The sequence below is a fragment of the Buteo buteo genome, chromosome Z (genome assembly GCF_964188355.1).
Source record: "Buteo buteo chromosome Z, bButBut1.hap1.1, whole genome shotgun sequence".
In the NCBI taxonomy this organism is placed as follows: Eukaryota; Metazoa; Chordata; class Aves; order Accipitriformes; family Accipitridae; genus Buteo; species Buteo buteo.
In genome coordinates, this window is record NC_134204.1 from 62,375,213 (window position 1) to 62,402,549 (window position 27,337).

Below are 27,337 nucleotides of genomic sequence, written 5' to 3' on the forward strand. Positions count from 1 at the left end.
AAGAAGGGGAATAGCTTCATACAGCTATTCATATTAGATACTTCAGCCTTTATACTATGTTGACAATAACATGGCCAATGCCTTTGAGATAGGAAAGAAACCTACTGGACAATTCAACAATGTGTATGTTCTATGACAGTAAACAAATATTTACCAGGAGACATCAAAGACATGTAGAAAATCTTCCCATTAAAAAAAAACCAAACCCAAAACCAGAATTCTTAACTAAAACATGCTTTCTTTCATAACAACAGTCTTCTTATGAGCAGGTGACAATACTGGTGATACTTTTGTCATTATTATTACTCAGAGAGTAAAAAACATAAACTTACACTAAGGATAAAACAATGCACAGAGGTAAGTGCTTCTTTAAAAAGTGTCTAACTAACATGGCTTCAAATTAGTTAAGAGGTAACAGTAGAGTACCTCACTGAGGCAATGATGAATGTAGCAGAAAAAAAATGTGATTTCCCAGGAAAAAAAAACTTTTGCTTTGCATGTGTAGACTCAAAAACTAAACTGAATTCCTAGTATTCCTATTAACCAAATCAATAGGGTTTCCAAGGTAGATTTTAACCTTTACTATCACAAGAGAATGATCATTCCCTCATTGTTTCTTTCCTTCATACTAATAATGGTCTACTATTATATTCAATATACAGTAACTCAACCATCACTTGCCTTTTTTACTGTCACATTCATTCATTTTGAACAGCCTACTTGACACCTGACCTACCTGGTAGGTTAATTCTTTTTATCAGGCACAACGTACTTGATCCATAAAACCTCACTGTCTTAGAATTTTGAAGAAACTGCTTCAGATTGATGCAAACTCCTCAAGAATAATTTGATCTATACAACCTCACTATTGCCATTTCAGATGAGTGAACGACTTTCAAGAGCTGAAGAACTGGATACACATTCCCTTAAGTAATGGACCTTCTGTCATGATTTTGTATTTATCTGAACATGACAGGTGAAAAGAATACCCCTTTGCCTATTTAAATTTGAGGTATCAACATCTTATTACAGGTAAGAGAATTGTTATAAATGTATATGTAACCATTTTTCATTAAAAAAATGAGATGGATACTTTAATGACAAATGTCCTATTTTATATTTTATCTGGAAAAGCAATTGTAAGGGGTTAATGATACAATGCTGAATTCTTTATTAATCACTAATATTATAAAAAAATGGCAAAGTTACCTAAGTTTATATTCTACCTCTAACCCTCACACCTAAAAGTAGTATGATATAAAAAACATTAACAAATTAGCAGTTTTCCACAGGAAAAGGATATCCTGTGACTTAAATACACAGTCTTAGGGCACCAGTATGAATAAAGTTTTTCCTTTTTTTTTTTTTTTCCCCAATCAAAAACAATTTTCTTCAAGTAGCAATACCATTTTATTGAGCAATTTCAGGGCCATTCTTCTACAGATATTCACACTTTTCTTCAACTCTTAGTTTTATAGCTCTACAAAGAATGTTTAGCATGAGCAGAATTTAAACTTTGAACTCAGCTCCAGCAGACAAAAATGTTTTAACTGAAGAAGGAATATTTAATGTGACAATAAAACAGACAATGCCAATAGCAGGCAGACGCCTTAAAAATACTAAATAGAAAATAAGAGAAAGCAAGAACAGTTAAAGTAATTTTCAGTGCTACATATATACACAACCTTGCTGAAATTACTGAATACTGACTCAGTATTAAAACTGTATGAGATAGTGTAATAATAGCATTTAAGTTTCAGAGAAAGTCTAGTTAGATGGATGAGATTAGAAGGGAGCAGAATATGTTGGTCCCTTACTCTCAGTCCCACTAACAGAGAATTGACAGCCTGGTATGTAAAGGTTTTGTGAAGAGATTGCCTGTTAAAATGTACTGAAAGGGAATTGTTCTACTGTGAATGACAGATGCAAAAGAACCACTTAGATTACAAAATGGTTTTGGGCAAAGGAATTCTGAAAAACCAAGCTTTAGTTCTTTTAAGAAGATATTAAAATTAAAAAATTAAATACTATTATTTTAAAGAAATTACCTACTACTTTTGGATCTCAAATATTTTGAATTATGATAAAATCATTTTTGTGTAATAATTTTGTTGACTGGTTTAAATGAAATCTTATGGAGGTTGATGTATTTAAAGATTCAGAGATTATCATACTATTTGTGTGCCTGAATGTTATGCAGTTTGTAAGACTTCTGTCTTGATTATTGGAATTTGTAATACTAAAATATGTGCAAACCTAATCAAGAAGATAGAGTATTTGAAAACTATCATAACCAAGAGAGAGAGAGAGAGAATATGCCTGTTTTGAGACTGTTCAAGTTTAGGATAAATTTCATATACTTTAGATGATAAAAAATTTACTATTACCATTGGGATCACAAGTAATTTTTCAGTGTGGGTATATCAACTCCTGTGAATATTTAGCTGTTACTGTAGGGGACTACTAATATATTATAATATTAAGATAATATAATATTATTTTTTGGTTGGTTGGGTTTTTTTGTTCCTCCTACGCTTCCACAATTCCTGTAGAGATATGCTTCCTTAAAAATCATAGAATAGAATGGAATCATAGAAACATTTAAGTTGGAAAAGACCTTTAAGATATAGTCCAACCATAAACCTAACACTGCCAAGTCCACCACTAAACAATTCACATAAGATCAATCCTCTTCAGAACTAAAGCCAAATTATTTCTGAAGGAAAGTGTTCATAAGGTCTTAATGAGCTTTAAATTCACATCTTTCACTAATTAAGCTTAATTTCCTTGAAACTCTCTGCATATACATGCCTTCAGGGAATAAACTGCTCTCTGATTTAAGCCCCCAAAAGCAAATGTACGATCACAGGAAATTAAAAATAGTAACCTACAAAAATTGTAAATCACATTCTTTTTATTATTATGTCAATAGAATCTATACACTATTTTTTAAAAAGTCACATACAATGATTTTTACTTAAGAGCTGAAGTAACTGAACTATATTATTGAGATAAACTGTGTTCCTGAAACAGTAATCATACATGGTTTCAAGAATTGGAAAATGATTTAATAGTTAATGGAGGAAACTATTTTCCCCATAGACTGATTTAATGTTCTGCACATTCACAACTTTTAATTTCATTTCTTAAAGTTAAATATTGCAGAACATTGAGCTTCCATTGCTTAAATAAGAAGTACGCGTTCAAAATCTGTGTTGTAAGCACAGAGACATAATTTGCATTACTTATAAAAAACAAGAGAAAGTTTGTTTAGAAGAGTGTAGGTATTTGTAAAAAAAACATGCCTGAGGAAAAAAGGGAGTTGAAAAATATATGTTAATTAAGGAAGCAAATTTATTCAATAGATTCCTTTGTTTTGTAATGTACGACAGCAAAACACAATAGGAAAGTGAATGACATCTGTATTCAAGCTGCTACTCCTTCCAAGATGAAAGATAATAATTATTTGGGGTTTGATTTTTTGCATGCATACTTTTACAAGTTATGCTACAAAAATAAATATATTGCCCTCCTTTCTAAAATTAAGACCCACTGTAGAGACCCACTTGCACATACATAAAAGCTGCACATATAGTATCCATGCTACAAGACTTATTTAAAGTTTATAAACTTTAAAAGTTGCTGTTAAATTACATTATCACTGATTCATAGTTTACTCTGTGTTATTTACTCTCAAGTACCTCCAATCAACTTGTTTTTGTTTTTTTTTTAAAGTTTCACACACCCACAGAGCACTGAAACCCTTTCAACCATGCAATCAGTCTTCTTTGCAATGCATTTTTTACTTCACTGCAACCTGAAAGAAATTGCAGTTGGGTACAACTATCAAATTCTTTAAAATGATGAAAAGAGTCTCTTAGGAGGGACTCAGTTAACTTCATTCAACAAAATGGTCAGCTTCAGTTTGGTAAGATGTAAAAAGGTTCTCTTACACAGTCTATGGCACTACATCATTTAAAATTTCAAGCCAATCATCACAAAGAACGTCCCAGAATCACTGTTCAAAAATCCTTACTTAATGACTTTTTCCTAGCATTGGAAGACTAACATTTAAAAGGACCCTTTGTATGTACATACAGTACCTCTGATCTTGCCCAATAATCTTTATTTACTTTAGGTGCATTTTTTGTAGTTTATAACAACTTTAAGGATAAAAGGCACTCGTGTGACAACATGGTTTTGCTCAAGAAGCAAACTTTTTTTGAACATCACTATGTTCAGTAGAAAAATAATGAAAATAAACCCTGAATGTTTCTTCTTTTTCTAAAATATATAACATTTTCACTCCATATCCCACAATTCATTATTAACAAACCTCTGTGGTTCAGCTGCAACATAATTCAGAATCTTCAAGTGCCAGTAATTTTAAGGAGAGCTAACATTACTAGGGGAAAAATACAGTAATAAGAAACCACTCTATTTTTATACATCCATCAGCCTCAAAGCAATTTTACAACAGAGGCCAGTACTGTTATCTCCAGTTTGCACACAGGAGGTAGAAGGACAGAAGGGAACTAGGTCTGCACAGTCTTGTGGGACATACTCACAGGCCACATAGAGCAAAGAACAGATTCCACATTCTCTAAGAACATAGGACTGGAATTATTACTAAGCACTTATGAAGTACTAGTTAAGAACTGAACACAAGAAATACACTGACCATAAGAAATACATGATGGTTAGAACAAAAAAATGATGTCATCAGCAGATGAGTTCTGGAAAAAGACAGATGCAGCAGTTAAATATCATGTTACTACTCCCCAGTTATTTGTTTTAACTCCCTGCTGAAGCTTATTTCCTTGAAAGAACTGTAGAAATGGAACATGTGTCTGTGCTAGCTGCTTCAGTGCAATTCAGAGTTTTAGTTAAAATTGTCTGCTGTACTATGAGGAAGTAACACCTGCCAGAGGAGCCAGGTGGAAACACTACTGAAGTCACTGCAGCAAGATTAATCAGGTATCACTTGTCAATAGCTTCAGAGTAAAAAAGCCTGAAGTCCAATACAGTTTCCCAGTCACTGTATGACTAGGAAAATCTTTTACTCACTCTTTTTCCCCTCAATATATATAGCATCATCCCACTTGCCTATATTACATGCATGTATACCTCAGCTTAAAGTAGCAATAAATGTAAAAAAATACCTTGTTATTGCACACAGGATGTCACTCATACGTGAAAGAATACTTAGCAAACCTTACAGAAGACATCATATCAGAGAATCATAGAATAGTTTGGGTTGGAAGGGACCTTTAAAGATATCTAGTCCAGTCTTCCCGCCACGAGCAGGGATATCTTCAACTAGATCAGGTTGCTCAGAGCTCCATCCAACCTGACCTTCAATGCTTCCAGGGATAGGGCATACACAGCCTCTCTGAGCAACCTGTTTCAGTGCTTCACCACCCTCCTCATAAAAAACTTCTTCCTCTTATCTAGTCTGAAACTATCCTCTTTCAGTTTAAAACCACTACCCCTTGTCCTATTGCTACAGGGCCTACTGAAAAGTCTGTCCCCATCTTTCTTATACGCCCCCTTTCAGTACTGAAAGGATACAATAAGGTCTCCACAGAGCCTTCTCTTCTCCAGGCTAAACAACCCCTAATGTTCAGTGTTATCACATCACTGTCTTTGCAGTATTAATAGCCTACAGAAAGTTTTTATAGATGGAGGGGAGGAAACTGGAATGCCCAAGTCTCAAGTCCCAACAAAAAACACATGCACCAATTCCTTATCCCATACGACTTTTTTCAAGTTTGTGACAAAGCAACCTCCTAGATATTTTCTGAAGGACTATGTACAACAGCGTCACTCCTATGTAAATCAGGATTTATAATAATTTATTATTATTAAACCATATGAAAATCAGAACTAAATGTTAATAAGAAAATTCAAGATCTTGACTTTTCTTTAATCGAATAAAGGGGATTATAAAGTCACTTGGTTGAAGGATAAGACATCTATTAAATACTCAGTTAATCTAGGCCAGAATAATGCAGTAACCAAAGCATGCACCTTAAAAGCAACCTGTGTGGGAGTTTCCCACAAAGCCTTGGACTACATAACCTGCCCTATATCAGACTTCTAAATTATACACCTCCTATATTTATATTGTGTATATAAATACAACCTATAGTTATACATATATAGTTTTCATAGGACATGAAAATTATGGTATTATTTCTCTCTCCTGCAGGTATATGCCCCTTTTATACATCACTTCAATACACAGAGTCCTTTCCAAATTGCATCCTTTGAGGTGCTATAACTTTATCATGCAAATTAATTTCTCTGGCTTATTTCTTTTTGCATGTGTTCCAAAATGTATTCAATTCTTCTGTATCTTCAGCTACTGAGCTGCCCTAAACTGATGAAAATATTTTACAGAAAACCTGAATGGTTCTGTACAACAAGAGGACTGCACAGTTCCATCAAAAGACCTGTATTTTCTTAGGACATGTTCTGTTTTCATTAAATATGCTCTCCACTTGCTACTTCAAGATCTCTTTAGCCATTTTTACGTTTACCAGAAATTTTCATATTCAATACCCATTTCTACAGTCATCTTTACCAGCTATATAATATGTTCCATTTTCCCATTTGAACTTTTTTTTTGAAGTTCTTAGCTATAAATACTAATTTACCTATTCCAGATGCAAGTTTCCTGTGTTCTTCCTTATGTTTGCATGATCCCTGAATATACTTGCAGTCACTGATTTTAATTAATATGCTGTTTGTCCACCTCAACCAAGTCAATTCATTTTATTGAATTCTTCCATTATTTTCTACAGGTTCACTCAAGTTAGTTCACCCACACATCACTCCCCTTACATAAAAGAAAAACAATAGGAAGTAAAAGCTATCTGTCACACTATCTGTGTTAAAATACAAAGATAGATACATACAAAATGTATGTTGCAGTAAGGGGTCTGTCTAAAACTCTTGCACTAAGAACTTTGCAATTCCAATTACGAAGTTTTGTTTGCAATGGAATCTGGTATAACTAGGCATTTTAAAGATATTTCTGAGAAAAAGTATCATCCCTTAAATATAGTTTTGCTACAGTGTTTTAACACAGGGAAATCTGAATGTGTCTGCTCAAATAATGCAAAGTTCATTGATCCTGAAATGTTTCTATCCATGACAGTATTATTCATCATACGTATAAACTTATACTGGCTGATACCTATGGCTTGGCAATAGTCAAACACACTAATGACTAGCTAAAAGTAGTTACAATACTTACTTTGGTGAGGTGAATGACTCCTTTTGATGTAACAGAGCAGCCCATAAAACCAACATATTGCAGCTCAGGACAATGTTCAGCAAAGGCCCTCACTGACCGATCTGTCACCTGCAGAAAGAGATATACAGGTAATAGTTGAATAGGTGACATGAGCACATAGTTAATACAGTCTAAAAAGTTTCTCTGTAACATTGGCAAGCTTATTAATACTTTTATTATTATCACTAATATTATTTATTTCAAGAGTTTGAGAGAAAACATCAGGTACCCACACACCTCTACACATACGCATGAAAAGGAAGGAAAAAGATCATCTTTGGCAAAAGGGTATAATCCTCTTGGAGGAGGAGAAGAAACGGAAGAAAAGAGAGAACAATGGCCACAAATTCAAACAGTACTGTCATCCTGTTTATCTGCAAATAAACCAAGAAACCATTCTATCCACTATTCCCATAAACTATATACAGACATGAAAATACTAACAAATTTATGTTATTGCCATCCTGCAGATGCATGCTATACCCATCATTAACTGCAGAGAATTTGAATTGTGGGATATCTTAAGTTTATATTGCTTTTCTAAGCATTTTTACTAAAACAAAGCAATGGATGATTTTAACTTAAAGATAATATTACATCTGTTTCCCACATCAGACTTGTATCTCATGGTAATATACCATTCTGTCAGTTATCAGTTGAATGGAGATGTTACTTAGTTTATTGTTGTGATTTATTTATTTCTACAACTATTTTTTCTTTATAATTAAGTTTTTCTAATAAAATTTCATAATTACATAATTACAAAACACAAACCATTGCATAAATGTAATGCTTTGTAGGTAGACTATTTAAAAAGGACAACATTTTGTGAACTTTGTGAAGAATATAATATAGACGTGGGTACACTTAAGACACCTGTGTATCTTCTTTTACACAAGTTTTTGGGTTTTTTCCTGAGAAGTATATATTCCCAACGCAAGTGACAGCAATGCAAAACTCTGTATTGATTTTGGGATAAAATCTGTATTTTCCAGCCAAACTGCTCAGGAATGTGTCTAAGTCTAGAATCATAAATTCTGAATGCCAAGGACATTCTAGGTTTATAAGAATGTCTTGTTGTTACCACAGAACTCAGAAGCAAAACAAGTTTTGAAATATCTAGTCCACAACTGAGTCTCAGGTGAATACATACATAGGAGCATTATTCCTGATGTGCTATGGATCACCTTTATCCACAGTTCCAACTTGCCTGACTAACACGTCACTTAACTGCACACTGGCAGCATATGGTGATCTTGGTGAAGACTCTGGCAAAATTATTTTTGAAAAGATAACCCAGAGATAAGGGAGGCCAACAAGATTATAGGTACACCAACACACATAAGCTGTACTGGTTTGGGGTTACTGAATATGGTTATAGGTCTAATGCAGCTTTTTCAAAGCAAGAATTTCCCAGTCAGCAAAAATTTTTATTGTTGCACATCTGCCAAATAAAAGGCAGGCCTTTTGGGATTCTGTATGTAGAAGCCAATGAATCTGAAAACAGGCCAAAATGAAGGGAAAGAGGGTCAGCTAACACACTCAATCACAAATTGGGTAGGGATCATGTCGTATCTGCATAGATGCATGTCTTGGGTCTGCCTACGTGAACAAAAAAATCCAGGGTAGTAAGAAATTTAATCTTTGATTTTGATCTGACATGATCTTACATTTTTATTATTGCATATTCCTCTCAGCTGAGGACAGCCACACCAACTATTTGGGAATTTTAAGATATTAACTACTAAAAACCTTTGACAAATACTATCAGACGTCAAAGCCTTAAGGATTTGAACTATTTAGCATTCTACCAGCACCACAGTAGGGGGGAAAAAAGAAGTTTATCTCTTCTGTAGAAGACCAACTAAACCCTCTGTTTCACCTAACAATCTAAGAAAAGGACCCTGATACAATCTCACCCTCCTCTCTCTACAGAGGATTAAAGTATGATTCCCTGTGGCGGACAGGTTTGCCCTAGCTAGCAAGAAAATATGGTAATGAAAAATCAATAGCATAAATCCAAACATCACAAATTCATTACAGAGCTTAAAACTTTAAAATACAAATAATTTCTTACATATAGCTGACATTTGGGTGCATGAAGACTTTAAAAAGTATGATGCTTTGAATGCAAATAATAAAATTATCTTAAAATATATCCTGTTCATACTACAGGGTTTTCTGCATTCTGAACAAAACTTGTGAAAAAATAGTTTTGGTAAAAGTTAGTAACAGTAGATTATGACAATATATATGAAATAATTTCTAGATTAGCAGTGAACCTTTTCAGTGCTCATTAGATATGCAGCATCTATCTAGTCAGAAAAAGATTCTTCATTACCTCTGTATGCCATGCAAGCCTCATGATTTTCCAGGTAATGTGTCAAAAGTAGCGTGACATTACCTGAATATGCTTTACAATTACTGTGACAGATATCACCACATTAGACAAGGATTTTGCTACTGCAAACAGCAATTTCTGTTCTTCAATCTTGACTTATGAATAAAATAGCAGTGCATTGAACCTGTTGCTGTCTTTAAGTTCAGTTCAGTAACAGATCCAGTCTTTTGCTGTCAGCCAACAAAAATCTACCACCTACAGAAGCTGACTTCAAGTTTTATTGGGAAACATTGTAAAAATTTTCTCAATCAGCACTGTAATCTCATAGTCAGCATTCTTTGCTATACCAGTGTCTAGGAATATATTACTTCTTTTTCAGACCCTATGTCATTTATAGCAATTGATATTTTAATAACATGATTCCCAACCAGACAGCCTGTAATGAGGGCCACTGGATATTCTGTTTGGTTAGCTATTCTCAACATATGACCACACTCTCCTGTGATTGTATTAGTTAGGAAGGAAAATATACAGATATATATTTCTATATATACATATACACACACACACTTGCAATTTCACAAGAATGGCTTCTCATAAAATGAATACAAGATAACTATGTATAGAAATATCAGATCAAACCACCTGTAAACTAAATATCTGATGAATGGGTAAAAAATAAAATTTATATAATTTATTTTTGTCTCCTTTTTGCATGGGTGGGGGAGGAGGAAGAGGAGGAGGAGGAGTAGTTTGGAATTTATTTATAAACATATATGTAGCATTATACTCAAACACAATCACCCAGTTTTCAATTAGAATAATTGATAATTGAATCCTATCTGTCCTTATTTACATATAGCTCAAAAAACATAATAAAACAAGGTTTGTATGCAGAAGTATTATTTTTCATTAGACCTATTTGTATAAGGTAGAAAAAAGTAGGGGCGTTTCAGACAGATCTGAAAGAGAAGTAACAAAGCTAAATTTAAAGCTCAAGTAAATTTCTGAGACTGTAAACAACTATTCTCGTGCTTAATTAGACTTTCCTCTATTCTACCATCTGCAGTGTCTAGCACAGATGGCTTGTATACATCCTTGAACTTTTGTATTTAAACCCAAACATGCAGGCCAGCTTACTATTTCTACTACAAGTAGATGCCAGAAAAGTAACCTCTTTTATTGTAGGAATGTATTTTATGCTCCCAAAAGATGTCCTGTTCTGCAGAATGAACGAAAGATAAGTGACTGATGAAAAAAATGCATGGAAAATTAGCAATGGCATGTATGCAATGATTATGCAATCTTAACACTGTCTCTTCGTAATGCAATATGTAACTGTATGTCACATTTTCCTCAAAGGCCTCTTCACCACTCAGGAGATGAAACAGGTGCATGACATGTATTATAAATATGGCTTCTGCAAACTAACAAATATTTTAGAGTATAAACAACTGACATTCAGACATACTATACAAACAGATTAGACTAGCATAATCTAAAAAACAGATTACCATAGAAAAATATACCACAGTTCTACAGAAATGACCCTTGTCAACAAAAAAACATAAATTCACACCCAACAATTTTATAGATCACAGTACTGTTCTTCCAAGTATCTTTAATAATTGGATTGTCTAGTCGACCTTCACTGACTTTCATTCATCCTGAATTGCTTGACGTTAGTCTTGCTTTGAAAAAGTAATACAGGATGATGACGACAGATTTATAAGTTATGCACTAAAGCATTGTGAATGGGAAATACGCTGGTCTGGAACTAATGGCACAGATTATGCTCCTATTAAAAAGATCTATGATAAGTGAGATATGGTTTAATCATTTTCTTTTTATGTATTGCAGCCTCTTATATATGAATTCCAGCTCTGCATTGTTTTACAGAAATTAAATATTTTGACTATTCTGAATTAGATTCTATAAGTATTAGTTTATTTTACATTCTATCCAGTAATTGAATGAGCAAAAAGGAACAGCTCTGAAGCAAAGATGATAATTCAAAAAGAAAGTTTGAGGTGCAACAATACAAGCCATAAATTCCAACTAAAAAGCCTCACAATTAATAAAAACTTACAGAAGCTTGAAAAGAAACAGAGGAAAAAGAGACAGGAACATAAATAGTAACTGACACAGGACAAACACCATGTTCTCTTACTTAAAAAGGTGCACTGCAATATAAGTAAATTTTAATGTGCAATTTTTTCCCTGTAAAATACATAAATAAAAGTTTGCAAAATATGTAAAATATTCCTCAGAAGAAAGACACATAGCAGGATAAACTCTGCCAGAGTAAAATATGTTTCCATGTAAGTAGAGAGTCAGTCTGCCACAAATGTAAAGTGTAAGTATCCACTGCGAAAGTCAGCCCTAATGGTAGAAGAAACCCCCTTTCTTATCAATTCCTTACTCCCCCTGTGTTTGTCAGACACCAGCTTAACCATACTTATTTTGGGGCAGCACAGAAAGAACAAGAGAAGGGTGAGGGAAGACTTACTAAAATTCAGGTTTATGTTTGAAAAGAGATACGTTTAAAAAAAAGCTCATCTGCTGATTCAGTCCTAAAACTTTCTTGCCTTACCTGTGTTATTATATACTACAGACTAAGGCCCACATAAAACCCACTCAGAAATCTGCTCTGCCTGAAGCATGTGGCCAGACCCTCCAATACTGTGTTTTATATCACATACTCAAAACGACATACATCCTCCCTGGTCTGTTTTCCCTGAAATCCTTGCATTCCATAACTAACCATAAGGTGCAGTTAGGCTAACCTCAGGCAAAACTTTGGTTTACTCCTTTTTGCCAAAACTCCTGAAATGCATTCATTTCACAAGATACAGGCAAATCACACAGAGAGACCATTTATCCTGGACTAACTCAGCTCACCAGCTTATAGGTGATCTCAGGTACATCCACAAGGATGCAATACATACACACAAAAAAAGAAAACTAAAGCAACAAGATTGCTGATATACAGAAATAGCTGTATCTACTGCAAACGAAGGCAGCCAAGCTACCACTATTCTATCAGCAGAAGAGACACTAAATATCATTAAATAAAAATAAATTTTAAAAAATAAAAAATCACAGCAATGAAATAGTTTTGAGAGAAACTGCCTGACTACAGGTGTGTGTTTACATAGGTTCTTCCTGCTTAGCTTAAAATTTGCACTGCTACCTCTATACTAAAATTCTTGCCATGATGCAAGGTAAAAGTTGAATTTATTGCACTTTGTCAGAGGATGAAAATGGAAATAAAGGCTAGTCATTGCAAAGAATTATGCTCAGATGATCTCTCTTTGCCACACAGAGAGAGATGACATCATTTCTCTTTTGAATAACACTTTTAAAATTACTTTTTAACAGAGGGTCAAATAGAGATCACAATGTAACACTAGAAGTTAAATATTAGTAAATTTTACACTATTAAACTAAAACATACACTTACAAACATTTAAGATTACATATACCTTCCTAGTCCAATGAGTAAGAAATTACAAGCAAATTGTTTTATTTTAACCAATTCTGAATTCAAATACAAATTCAATTTAATTTTTAAATTAATTTCTACAAGAGGCTGCAATACTCAAAAGTATTTACTTACAGGTTTAATCCTAAGGTTCCACCAAATATGCCAGGGCAATCATTAGCATCAATTTGTATCCTTACTTTACCAATACAATTTATTAGAAATAGATTGCATTATTTGATTGACCATGAATATAAAACCAACTTATTTTAAATTAAATGGGAAATGTGGCACAAACTTATCTTGCAAACACACACAAATCATCTCTTTTGCTCTCCCTTTCCCAGAAATCAAAAGGCAGAAAAGGTGAAAAATGAAGTTTATATTTAAAAGATTTATTTCAAACTCAAACTGGAAAAGACTTTCCCTATTCAATAGTAGTGATACTTTGCCTGCTTTCCACAAATATCAACCTAAATGGTATTTGTCATAAAAGCTGTGACAAAGTAATTATTCTTGGCAAAGTTGCATTTAATTCATGACCCCATATTGCAATTACAGAAGACTGAAAATAAAGCACGGATAATCTGTCATCATGCTCACGTTTTCAGGACACCCAAATTTCATTAGTGAACAGCAGCAAGGCAAGGCTCATCTTAACTAACTGCCATAGGACAAACTATGTATTTCTTCACGTTTAGTAACATATATGGATAAATATAACGATTTGCTTAATCACAAAAAAAATTCAACAACTGTCAAGCTTTAACTTGCAGTAGTAGGGGAAGATTTAAGAAGTACTGCTAATTTCTCTGAGCAACTGTTTTGGGTTTGCGTGGCAGGGTTTTGGTAGCAGGGCAGGGGCTACAGGGGTGGCTCCTGTGAGAAGCTGCTAGAAGCTTCCCTGGCTCCAAGCCAGACCCACCGCTAGCCAAGACCAACCCAATCAGTGACAGTGGTAGCTGATTGCAGTGGAGGGGGGAGTGGGATGTGAGAGGAGCCCCTCTGCAGATACCAAGGTCAGTGAAGAAGGAGGGGAGGAGGTGCTCTGGAGGAGGGGATGCCCCTGCAGCCCGCGGTGAGACAGCAGGCTGTGTCCCCCATCCCATGGAGGGGACCGGGGAAGCAGATGCCCACCTGCAGCCCGGGGAGGACTCCACACCAGAGCAGGGGGATGGATGCCTCCGAAGATGGCTGTGACTCCATGGGAAGGCCCCTGCTGGAGCAGCCTTTACCTGAAGAAATGCAGCCCATGGGAAGGAGTTACGTCAGAGAAGTTCGTGGAGAACTGTCTCCCGTGGGAGGGACCCCATGCTGGAGCAGGGGAAGAGTGAGGAGTCCTCCCCCTGAGGAGGAAGGAGAAGCAGGGACAACGTGTGGTGAGCTGACCCCAACCCCCATTCCTCATCCCCCATCCCCCTGTGCCGCTTGGCAGGGGGAGGAGGTGGAGAAAATCCACAGTGGAGTTGAGCCAGGAAGGAGGGAGGGGTGGGGGGAAGGTGTTTTAAGATTTGGTTTTCCTTCTCACTATCCTTGTTTATTTGAGTGGTAGTGAATTAAATTGATTTTTTTTTTCCCCCCAAGTTGAGCCTATCTTTTGACCATGACCATGATCCCTCCCTGTCCTTGTCTCGACCCATGAGCTGACCTCATTAACTACATTCTGGTAACATCAACTACTTTAAAATACCATATATATATATAAAAAACCCAAACCGTTTTGCAGTATGCTCAGTCAAATACACAACTTGAGGGAATCCTAATTTTATCAGGTATCCTTTTAGAATACATTTGGATTTAACACTTTTACCTCGTTTTTAAGAGGACTGAACAATTGGCTATAAAGAACAGTGTTCCTGTTTTATGTTGATAATAGTGCAAGTCTATACAAACTCTTCCTAATTCATCTAACATTTTTAGGTACAGAACTCTAAGTAGCTCAGTTAAGGGCAGTACGAAGTACTCCTTCCATTTCTGTGGCACACGGTTATCGCTGCTTAGTCTCACTCTCTTCTTGTTACTGATGATACAGGCATCAAAACAGATTAGTTCCCCTTCCTATTTTGACCTATTTTATCCCCTGAATTAATACATTCTAAACAAAACAATACACCTGAACACACTAAGTTTGAAATAATAAAGAACTATAGACAACCACTGTCTTCAAACTGGTTTAAATGTCTGGAATAGAAAACAAATCTCAATTCTCAATATAAATTATCTGTGATTCCCATTAACTCACAATTTAATAAATACAGTTTGACTGTACTTATATTGAACAAGGCCATCAGCATACCCTAATTTGTTTGTTGTAAGATGCAAATAAAATTGCAAACCCAATTCTTCAGCTTATAAAATATTGTCTTCCTACCAAAACACAAATTTTATTATCAAAATGTGTTTACTCTGGATTGGCAAAACACTGCTTCCAAAACAAAACTCTGCATCTTTCGTCAAACAGCACGTATACATAACCTGATAACTATTAAGATTTCAGAAAAATTAAAAAAATTATATACTTATTTGCAGATAGTGCCATTGTATTACAAATTATGTAATGAGAACGACACATCAGGAATACTGTATATTCACAAAAAGTTGTGGGAAAACTAAACGTTGCTTAGCATATTTTTTAAACAGAAAAATGCATAATAATTTCTAAAAATTAAAAATAATATCCTGACTATCCTTTTTTATACATAATACTGCATCAAGAAGACTGATGTGTCCATATGCTATATCAAGCATTTTCATTTAGTATCATTCTGAATACAAAGGAAGAAAAGTTATTTCCATGTAACTACAAAATAGGTCCATGGTTTATTTGCCTAGCCACTTAATTTTTCCTCCTTGGGTAAAGACTGTATGAATCAAATATTCATCTTTTCTGTGACAGAAGAAGACTTTGCGTTATGTCCCCTTTTAATGCCCCCACAGCTATACAAGCATACTTCCTACTCTGTATTATGAGTAGAAAAACAACGCAAAAACCCAGTTTATTCAACAGCTTTATCATTCACCCTAACCGAACAGATCTCATTCCCATTTAAAATCTTTTTGTAAAGAAATTAACTTTTATTTTCACTTCACCTATGCAATTTGATCTTACACATTCCTATTAAAAATATGTACTCTGGCACATTTATCTGTTTACCACAACTTCAAGGCTTCAAAAGGGCTGGAAGATTATTTTACAGTACACATTCATGTAACAACTGCTTTGTGCTCACACTCTTTCCCCTCTAAAATGGGCACAGAAGAGCATTGTTAATGTTCAGAAATACAGGAGGCCTTGTTCACACACAACCCTTCAACTACTTATGTCAGTGTGCCTGCAAACTATTGAACACTGTTTGTCTACTTCCTTTTGCCTTATTTGAAGAACATTGTCATTTTCACCCATCAAAACCATCAACTGTTTCATTTTGTTCATTACTCTGGTTACCTTCTGAAGGCCTCTTAACTGCCCAAATAAACCCTTTCAGTTTTCTTGGTCAAGAACCTGACAAATCCATGTTCCTTTTATTAAAATCATCATCATGATTGTAGCATAATCTTGCTCTTTTGTCAGATCATTGTCATGGGCAAAACTAATCCATTATTCCCTCCATATTTTTATTTCAGGTAGGAAACTTAAATACCAACTTAGGCAACATTCTCACTGCTATCACACAATACCAACTGAGAAATAGTTATTTCTGACAGATTTTCACATATTAAAGCTGTTGTACATTAATAAAGTAACAGGGCAGTATGAATGTACTGTAACTCTCCTACCAAAACTTAGCATATGCGTCATTGTGGTATGCTATAGGGATAAGTGTTTGGCAGATTCTTCACTACGTCTGAAGAAGTCTCCTCAGTGAAACAAAGCGACAAACAAACTGAAGCAAGCCAAAACACTGATAAAAAGAGTGATATATGTAATCAAAACCCCAAATCACTCCATCTTGCCAGCACATAAGCATATTCCTAGTATGGAATGCGATCAATAATACTGGCTTGTAACACCCACACAGCATTAACATATACAACAATGGTAACACAGGCATTGTAACCTCTAAGACTAATATGCACACAAAGACAGCAAATACCTGGTATTTACTCATATCTACAACATTATCCAGAAATCTTACAAGGAAAAATAGGAAATATCCCTTGTTAACACATGTTTATTTTAAGAGTTAGTAAACATGACTGAAAAGGTAACATTTTAAAATAATGTGAACATATTCTCTTAAAAAAATTAGAAAACTTAAAAATTTACTACAACTAGAAAATTTCACAGTTCTTTTTCAAATCTTTTCTTCAAGTTTCAGATACGAAGTAATTTTAATGAGCAGGGAAACTCTTGCAGCAGTTGAAAATTCTATACCATAAAAACCACTAAAGAAATAATAGCATTTGCATCTGTTTTTCATGCAAATAACGTTGCTGCTTTGAAGTTAAATCTACTCATACTAGCCATACACGAAACCACACAACTGAAATACAGTACAACACCATGAAGCTGATATCATCAGCTGTAATATATACATAAGGCTGACACCAGCAAATATCTAAAGATTGCTACTGCAGAAACTGAAAGTGGGCACAAATACCAAAACTTTTCTTGCAACCCACCTTCAAGACATTTCCATCCTATGGCATTCCATACACGCTATAGATTCATCACCTCCTCTTTCACAAGCATAGAAAGACAAGAGTTCCCCAAATTTTCCAGTGCATGTCACACCTGCAAGAGTTTTGTCTGCCTAATCCACCAAAATAAATTTCATCCAGGGAACTATTCAATTCTGATTATGTGGATTCTATTAAAAGCATATGGTCACCATATGTTACAAATAATGGGATAAATACGTGTGTGAAGGAGGGGAAGGAAAAGTCTTAGGTCGCAAATTATGCTCTTCAACATGAACAATTGGCTCCTTAACTGGTGAAAGGTCTCCCATGTTACGTATGAAACAAGAGAATAAATAAAATAAGAGAACTACCTACATATTGCAACAAACACAAGTTAACATGAAGACAAGCAGAATAACTATGATTACAGCTGCATAGGTCAAAGAAAGTAATTTCATAATTATAGTGTTTTTTCCTCTTCTATACTTCAATAGCTTTACTCCACAAGGAGAAAAGGGAGAAAGTATTTTATTGAAAAATATTAAATGAGTCTGTATGTAGTATCTAAGAACAACATTCTGTAGCAAAGCTGACAAAAAAATACAAATCATTAATGGACATTACTATTCACTGGGATACCACAAGAGCGTCTTAAAATAGTTATATCTTGTTTAAACAAATTTACATATTAGTTTTCTTTGGTAACACATCTATACAATATATGCCATTATGTTTAGAACAAACAAGAAAAAAACACACAGAATGTTACTCAAATTTCAGATACAAACAAGGTTACTGGCTGAATTTATTGTAACGCATCTCTTGGGGAGGACAGAGAACTTAAAAATTTTAACTAGCCTTGCAGATTTCTTTCTGATATTGTAAGGTGTTAAAATGAGATGACATTCTCCCTATCAGAAGTGCTTCTAAAGAAAAAAAAGATGAAATATATGTGCAGGAAAAAAGGTTCTTGTAATATAAGTTAATGGACATGGTATTACATCTTCATTACTGGCTATCAGACAGGGTATTAGTATTGGGTATTTAGTTGCAATGCTTATGCATCCTGCTCAATCTGCATACGGGGACTCTTCAAGTTTCATTAATGAAAAATCTAGAACATTCCTTACTATTCTAGCCTACAAAAAACAGGTAAAGCCAGAATCCAAATCCTAACTGGAACAGACATTTTTTCAAAGCACATGTATTCAGAATCACAATTTCAGATGAACTCAGAAAATGTAGCATGACCTTACCATCAGTGAAAGTGAGACACATTGCATTGAAGTTGAAATGGTTTTGGTTTGATCTATAAATGATCTTCACAAAACAGAACTACCATTAAAAGGAAACAGTTGATTATTAGAAGCAATAGGAAGAGGTTTTTTCTTTTTAATTTTTTCCTTAGTGAACTGAATGCATTACAACGAATTTAATTTAAAATAAACCACTGTTACAGCAGTCTAATCAAGTAGTACACCAACAGACATATTCCACCAATATGAAGCAGAATAGCTTTAAATCATGAAGTAGTTAAAATCTTGAAATGCGTCAGACACAATGCAAAGACTAACAGAAAGAGGATGTGATTTAATATAGTTTTCTAAGTTTTGCACTTGTATGAAATATGTTTGTTCTCATGCTTTCTGATCTACAATCAGCAGACATACGGTCTGCTCAGCAAGGACACTAGCGTAACAGGCTGGACATCATAATTCTCCTAACAGCAGCTTTAAAGCCTTGTCTCTACATTCATGAATTGGTACACAGTTCTCCAGGAAATTTTATTCTAAGAAGTAAACATGCTACACCCTGTGAGAGTTATTGCATGAATAGTACTGGCCTACAATGAAAAGCTGCAGGAAAATTAGTCATTAAAATGGTAGTCTTCAGCATTCACTACTGTGATTGACTACTTCATTACAATCACAGTTTGATATCAGCATTAACTTGTAGGAGTGACCTCCAAACACAGCAATGATAAAAAAAATTAAAACAGCAAAAATGGAGCTTTAATATGCATGTACACAAGTACTCAGACCCAAATAACAGTTTGCTTCAAAAAAGTGAAAATAAAAATTGATATCACATCAGATACATATGCACATTTTTGCATACACTTTAGTTGAAACCTGATTTATGGATTTTTAGCAAACAATCACCTCTAGCCCAGGAAAAAAAAAATCTCATAAGTGAAAGTTCTGTACATTCTATACTTTATTCCTTATACATCTTTCTTTGTTCAGCTACACACTATTATATCTTGTGACAAAAAATTGAAAATATTAAAACAGAAACTGAGCTGTACTTTTTTAAATGTTTGCACTAAAAAAAGACCAAACAAAAAACCCAAACTGAACCAAAAAAATCTAAAACTTTTGCTTTGTCCTAATCACAACAGCAAGGAAAACCAATTATCTCCAAAAATCATTAAAGAAAAGGTGTTTATAGCTGGTAACAGATAATCTACCCAAATTCTTCATAACAGACTTGTTTGAGTTGATTTTTTATTTTTTTAAGCAGACCTTTGCACCAAGTAGTTTGTCAAAACACAAAAATAGGGGGATTTTTTTGTTTTACCTTATTTCTTCTCATATTATTTAAAGCAGTCTTGATTTTTTCCCCTCTGAAAGCTGGGCAAACAAGGAAGTCATCAGTATTACTTGGTAAGAAAATCATATGTACAGTAGTCTACCTGGCTGGTATCATTTACATCACTAATTTTGATCTATCAGAGTTAAGACTGAAGAGGCCATCTGGATGCAGATGGCAAAAGAAACTAAGAATATGTAACAATAAGCACAAATAAAATATAGTTGGGGAGGCACCTAAACATATTGATAGCCATTTGCCGTTTTGTCATCTGGATTAAACAATTTTACGTTTCCAAGGCCAAACACTAAAATAGGAAGACAAATCATCTCATAAGGGCCCTCACTGACACCGTAGAAAGTGAAGGAGTGGAAATCTACAGTTCCACGAGAAGCACGCATAATACAGAAACTAGAAATTAAGAATGGTTTTCTCTGTCATCATATCAAGGCAGAACTTGAAAAAGGCCCAGAAAATTATGACTAAGACATTACAAAAGGCATTAGAAGCAAATAGGTGATATGATGTGAATGTAATCATGAGTTAGATTTAATTTTTTTATCCTTGCAAGTTGTCTAAAGGCATACAAAAGACCTGTTCGGGTTATTTCAAACTATCACTACATACATGCATTCAAGAACAGCATCTTGCTGATGAGAAATGTAAGAGTGCTATATTAGGTATGATTGGAAGCAGACTACAATCCTGATTAAGCCTAGTGCAGAACCAGACCTCCATGCAAAGGCTGAAACGGGAGGACCTGTCATCACATGGATCCATAACCTGATGGCTGACAGGCTTGTGTGAAGCCCTGCATACTGTGTGATAATAGCAGGACCAGCACAAGAGGGTGCTGAAGTTCAGCAATTAAGTTTTAAAAGGAGAAAAGAGAATGAAAAACCTGCTTGCTCTTCCCAGAGTACATCATATTCAGAAAACAGAGATCATAATGGTGGCTAGTTTCTAGGCCATCACAGAGAAGGAAAGAGGAAAAATCCAAAACAAAGGTAAGAAACAAGCCAGCAGGAAAAAAGAAGAAAAAAAAACTTGCAAGTTGTTCAACTTTACTTAAATCACTAAGTCACAACGTCTTGGTTTAACCATAGTGGGCAGCTAAGCACCACACAGCCACTCACTCACCCAGTGGGATGGGAGAGATAAGAACAGTATAAGTGAGAAAACTCCAGTGCTGAGTAAAGACAGTTTAATAGTGGGGGGGGGAAGAGGGGGTTAGGGGGACAAACCAAGATAAACAAATGATGCAAAAAAAACCCAAAACAATTGCTCACAACCAACCGACCAACGTCCAGCCAGTCCCTAAGCAATGGCAGCCTGGCCAACCTCCTTTCCCCCCCAGTTTTATTACTGAGCTTGTCACCATGTGGTGTGGAATATCCCTTTGGTCAGTTGGGGTCAGCTGTCCCAGCTGTGTCCCCCCCAACTTCTTGTGCACCCCCAGCGTGCTCGCTGGTGGGGTGGGGTGAGAAGCAGAGAAGGCCCTGATGCTGTGTAAGCCCTGCTCAGCAAGAACTAAAACATCCCTGTGTTATCAACCCAGTTTTCAGCCCAAAATCCAAAACATAGCCCCAGTACAAGCTCCTGTGAAGAAATTAAAATCTATCCCAGCCAAAAGCAGTACACAGTATTATCACAAATTCTCATTTTGGTTTAAGAAAGTCAAAGGTTTAAAAAAAACAAAAACAAAACCCAAACAAACAAAACCCAAACCCACCTTCAAACAAAGAAACCCAGTTCTGAATAGACATATAAAACAACAGATATATCAAGTATTTTTTTCTAGCCAACCTAGTCAACATGATTTTTTTTAAAGAAATAACAATTTTTTTTCCCCTGATCTTTCTAATTTTTGCCAATGTAACACCCTTCACCTTTACCCCACCCTTCCCTATTGGTAAATATGACCATTACAAGTAAGAAAGTAATTTTTTATGCCAGAGCTGTAAAACAAGCTATACAAATCGATAAGGGAAGATGAGCCATTACCTTACTGAAAAACACACAAACTATTGCCAGCCTCCTGAATCCTTTGATGAATTCCTTCACAAATCAGCTGCAATTTTGTGAAAACAGCAAACCAAACAATATCCAATGCTTTGCATAATCAATGCATCTTCAACATCTCCAGCTTCTGGCAAAGCAATCAATTAGGTCAGCTCTCAAATAATCATCAGTACTGCCCAAGTACACTGTTTAATGACCTCCAGTTGTACTGCACCAGCATATTTTGGGGGGGGGGGGGGGGGGGGGGGAGGGGTTGGAGCAGAAGAGACAGACACAGCCAGAATGAAGTTCTCCCTACCCACAAATATAAACAGAACAATTATGTTATTTCTATTCCCAATGTAATATCTGGAAAGGTGTTAGAAATTTATTTTTGTTTCTTGTCTTTCTCTTTCCCCAACTCACTCTCTCATCCTCATACATCTGCAGAACCAGCAGAATATAAATGAGGTCTCAGGCCTCTTCAGGCTCTCTTGGCAACCCCTTTCTTCAGAAAAAAAAGAATAACCAGCTGGACAATCATAAAAATCATCTCCTACCTTGTTCCTTTATCCTTGGCTAGTTGGACTCTCAGCTGTCTTGGTCTCATTACCTTAAAATGAGACTTGCAGAGCCAGTCTCTGGCTCTGCAAACTCCTTAACTCAATTCCTCTTCTTCTGACTTACTTAGTATAAATTATTCAAACAATTACCAGAATAAATTTTAAGGAAAGAGAAAGGATGCAGAGGTAACTGAAAAATCTAAACCAGACATTCAGCTAAAGTAGGCTGTCAACTTAGCAACTGTATTTTTTACAACTGTTTGGGGGAGTTTTCTTGGATGAAGAAAATGCAGCAAGAACAATTTATATGAGCAATTCCGAATATCACAAAACAAGTTATTAAACTGAGGAAGGTGGAAATCAATATAAGAATTAAAAGACAGGAAAGGAACTGGCTAAGATAGATATAGCAATGAACTGGATTGAAAGTAGAATAGTTGAGCTGGGTAGGGTGAACAGTTACAAGCAGAGTTAGTAAAATAACAGTCTTGAAATAGCTATTAAATTGTTTTTTAAAGAAGAATATGCAATCAGAATGAAATGAACTTTACTGCTGAAGTTGGCAGTATAATCAACAGAGATGAGAATAACACGCCTGTTCATGAAAAAAAACGATGAGTTTGAAGACTGGAGTAAAGCAAACAGGATGAAACTGAAAAGCATTACGTACAAAGTCAGCAGAGCTTCTGTCAGAAACTCAGATCTTACCAGCCAGAAACGCATCAGAGGAGAAAACACTGGGTATACTACCAGGTTACAGATTTGTACTACAAGCACCAGTTAGATGCAGCCATGCAAAAGACACACTGCCCTATAATTTATCAGGTAAGGTTTTCCTAGAAGACAGAAGGAACACAATTCTGCAGCGCATTCAGTAGAAGTATGTAAATGAAGTTCTTTGCAATTCTGTTCACTCATATTCATATTTTCCACATACAAATGTAGAAAAGAGGTACCAAATCATGGAATGGAATGGAAGCAAATGAGACGCTTCAAAAGATTACAGAGTTCATCAAAGATAAAGCCAGGATCTGATCTCTCACCTGATACACACCAGGATGTGAGAACATAAGGAGAAATTATCTTAGCTAAGGACAATTATAACCACAAACCTTATGTGGAAAGACTGGTAACAAAAAAAAAAAAAAAAAAAAGACTAGAATTCAAATAAAGTTTCAAATTTCACAGCATTTCAACTTCCCAGTATTAATAGTGTACGCAATGTAACTATTTTTTGGATCAAAACAGATATACTTCCAAACAGTGCTAAATCAGGTGACTCGCTATGGTAGCAAGCAATGGGACTCCCTGACGCAATAGGTCTCTCTTCCATATGTTTCCATATGTTCCCTACACTAGTTAAAATAATCAGTCAAGTCTCACAGACTTCAGGAACCACAAGATTTAACAAGAAATTCCAAGGAGTCTGGACTACTTGGCAGAATTCAATACTTCTACACAAGAAAAATTTGGAACAGTGTTGTAATCCAATAGCCATCCTGCTGAAACAGCAGTGTAATAGCCAGATCATAAAAACATAACTGAACTGCAGTCATGGCTGCCAGCAGATTTGCTTAGTGGTTTTCACTCTTCTTTACTCTCCTCTATGACTTAAAATGCCAAATAGTCCTCCAGTTCATGATGACAAGCACTTCAGAAAGCACATCAGTTTCAAAGATAAAAATAGAAGTAAAAAAAACAAAAACAAAAACAAATTAAACCCAACCACACCTGCCACGCTGGGACTCTCATCCAGCAGTCAGAGTGACTACAGACATACATATTCGTAAGTAACCAGCAGAAAATAATTGTTTCAAAAGTAAGAATGTATATTTGGGGCAGTACCAAATTTTGTACCTCCCCAAAATGCGTATGTGACAACATCAAAAGCCTATTGGATAAATGTTTTCAAAGAAGTGCAATAAGACTTTCCTTTCTGAAGGAAAAGGAAAACATCCTTGCTATGTATTGGAAAACTTACATTGCAAAAAGTAGAATTGAATCTATATTAACAAACCTTTTGTGTTTTCAATTGGGGGTTTTAATTTTATGAGATCTTACCTAAAGGATGCACGTTTGCTTCCATGTGCTATGAAGTCCGGTGGTAATTTTCTTGTGAGAAACAGAGCCACTAAGTGCCCTGTGCAAATATACTTAACCCAAGGCCCATGGAATGAGCTTTACTGGGGTAAAGTCACTTAACAGGGACTGGAAAGACAGAAGACTTAATACTTGTCAGTGACTGTCACTAAAATGGCTGTTTTCCCCCAAAGTTAGAGCTGTTAGCCTGAAAATGTGCCCTACGCAAATAGGAAAAAGTGACGGCCTCATTTTGCAGCTGTTTTTCTTTCCTGTCTCATTGCTTCAACACACTGCAAGAATCCCAGGGAACTGGACGTGCAGTTCATTCAAAGCGCTCTTGTTGCTGTAAAAATATGAAAACAATATCCCACCTTCCCTATGAAATGACCTTGATAATCTGTATAACATTTGTCAGAGACTAATAAAATTTGTAAAGATACTTGCTGATATGATTGATTGCATTCTGCACTGCTCCAGTTACCTCAAACTAAATTGTCTGTCATTATAACGATGACTTCTGTTAAGTGCAGTTTCTTAATTTTTTCCTCAGTCTTTCAACAGCTAATCTCACAATAGATTGAAAGTGTTTATGGATCAATAATGTGCAAGAATAAAATAGTGCATCCTAACAACAAGTATTTTTAATCTTTCTGCTTATGAGGTGCTGTGACAGGGCATTAGCAGAGAACGTAATTTCTAAGTAACAGGAAAAAACCTAGTTTGCACATACCAGCACCACGAACAGCTAGAGAATCCTACCAATTCTGAACAGTACCAGGTGCTGGTGATTCATGGTTGTCCCAATGGACAAAAATGAAAGTGAAAAAAATTAATAAAGAAATTTTAATCAACACGTATATTCCAGACATACCTGATCACAGACAGTCTGTCCTGCTGAGCTACTCAAGAATGCCTGACATGTTTCACCCTGACACTAAGTTCAGGTGCATTGCATAGTGCAATGATAACCAGAGAGGCTTTGAGAGAAACCAGAGAAGATTCAGAGCATTTACTCATTCGGGCTTTAAGCATGATAAAAAAGTCTGTATTACTCTCAGTCTCTGAAAACAGCACATCTTAATGCATATGGGAATCCAGTTAATCAGGTCACGCTGGCAGTGTACTTCGGGTTAGGGTATTCGGGGAAGCAACTGTATCTCTGTATAAAGAACAGTAAATCTTCTGCATAAGACCAGGAAGCTTTCTCATTCACAGCCAGGTTCACAAATGTCACAGGTCCAAATGCTCTAAAAGGAGCTCTCCTCAATAATTCACAAAGGCAAAGTTGAGAGAATTGCCAGGAGAGGAAATTTCTCTGCAGATCAACTTTGTTCACTAAAAATTGAGCCAAAAGGGTGGCAGCCTCCAACAGGAACTTAGGTTTGGACAGGTTCAGGCACCAAATGAGAATTACTTAGTACCAGCTACAGACATTGCAAAAGGTGGCACACTAAATTGTTACAAGCAAAACCAACTGTGGTTGGCTGACCTTAGGTAGCTGCCAGACATCCAGCGAGCCACTCTCTCATACCCTCTCCTCAATAGGATGGGGGGTGGAAATAAGATGGAAGAGTTCGTGGGTAGAGTTACAGAGATCACTCACCAATTACTGTCACAGCATAAACAGACTCGACTCTTGCACCTCATCCCGTCCCTGAGGGATGCAGGGGTATGGGGAATAGGAGTTGAGGTCAGTCTAACACCTCCTCTCTGCTACTCCTTCCTCCTTGCACTCTTCTTGAGCTCCAGCATGGGGTCCCTCCTATGGGATACAGTCCATGATGAACTTCTCCAGCATGGGTCTGTCCCACCAGGTGCAGTTCGTCAGGAACAGACTGCTCCGCCACAGGTTCCACACGGGCTGCAGTTCCTGCCAGAATACCGGCTCCTGTGTGGGTTCCCCTCCACAGGCCACAGCTCCAGAAGCCTCCTCTGGCACACGCTCTCCATGGCTGCAGCTTCCGTCAGGGCATGTCCACAGGCTGCAGTGTGGAAACATGCTCTGCCATGCCCTTCTCCAGGGGCTGCAGGGGAATCTCTCCTCTGTTACCTGGACCACCCCCTCCCCTCCTTCACTGACCTCGGTGTCTGCAGGGCTGCTTCTCACACTTTTCCTCACTCCCCTCTCACACTCTGCTGTACAGCATTCTCCCCCTTTCTTAAATACACTTTCCCAGAGGCAGCACCATCTCGGCTGCTGCGCTTAGCCGTGCCCTGCTGCGGGTACATTGGAGCCGGGTGGAACCAAGCTGTGTCTGGTGCAGGGCAGACCCGGCCTCTCCTCACAGGGACTCCCGTGCAGCCACCCCATTGCCAGCACCTCACCACAGCCACCCACTACACTGACAAAT

The 27,337-nt window shown here is 36.2% G+C and overlaps 1 protein-coding gene across 7 annotated transcripts in view; it reads right to left on the reverse strand.

Annotated features, from left to right (window-relative positions):
• FBXL17 (F-box and leucine rich repeat protein 17) overlaps positions 1-27,337 on the reverse strand; it is a 290,228-nt gene that overhangs the window by 197,353 nt on the left and 65,538 nt on the right. For all 7 annotated transcript variants that reach the window (XR_012648930.1, XR_012648929.1, XM_075020221.1 and 4 more), the window contains exon 5: positions 7,262-7,369. Coding sequence is in view for 5 of the 7 variants with exons in the window: in XM_075020221.1 (XP_074876322.1) it covers positions 7,262-7,369 (108 nt within the window). In the remaining 2 variants the exon portion in view is untranslated. The remainder of the gene's footprint in view (positions 1-7,261; positions 7,370-27,337) is intronic.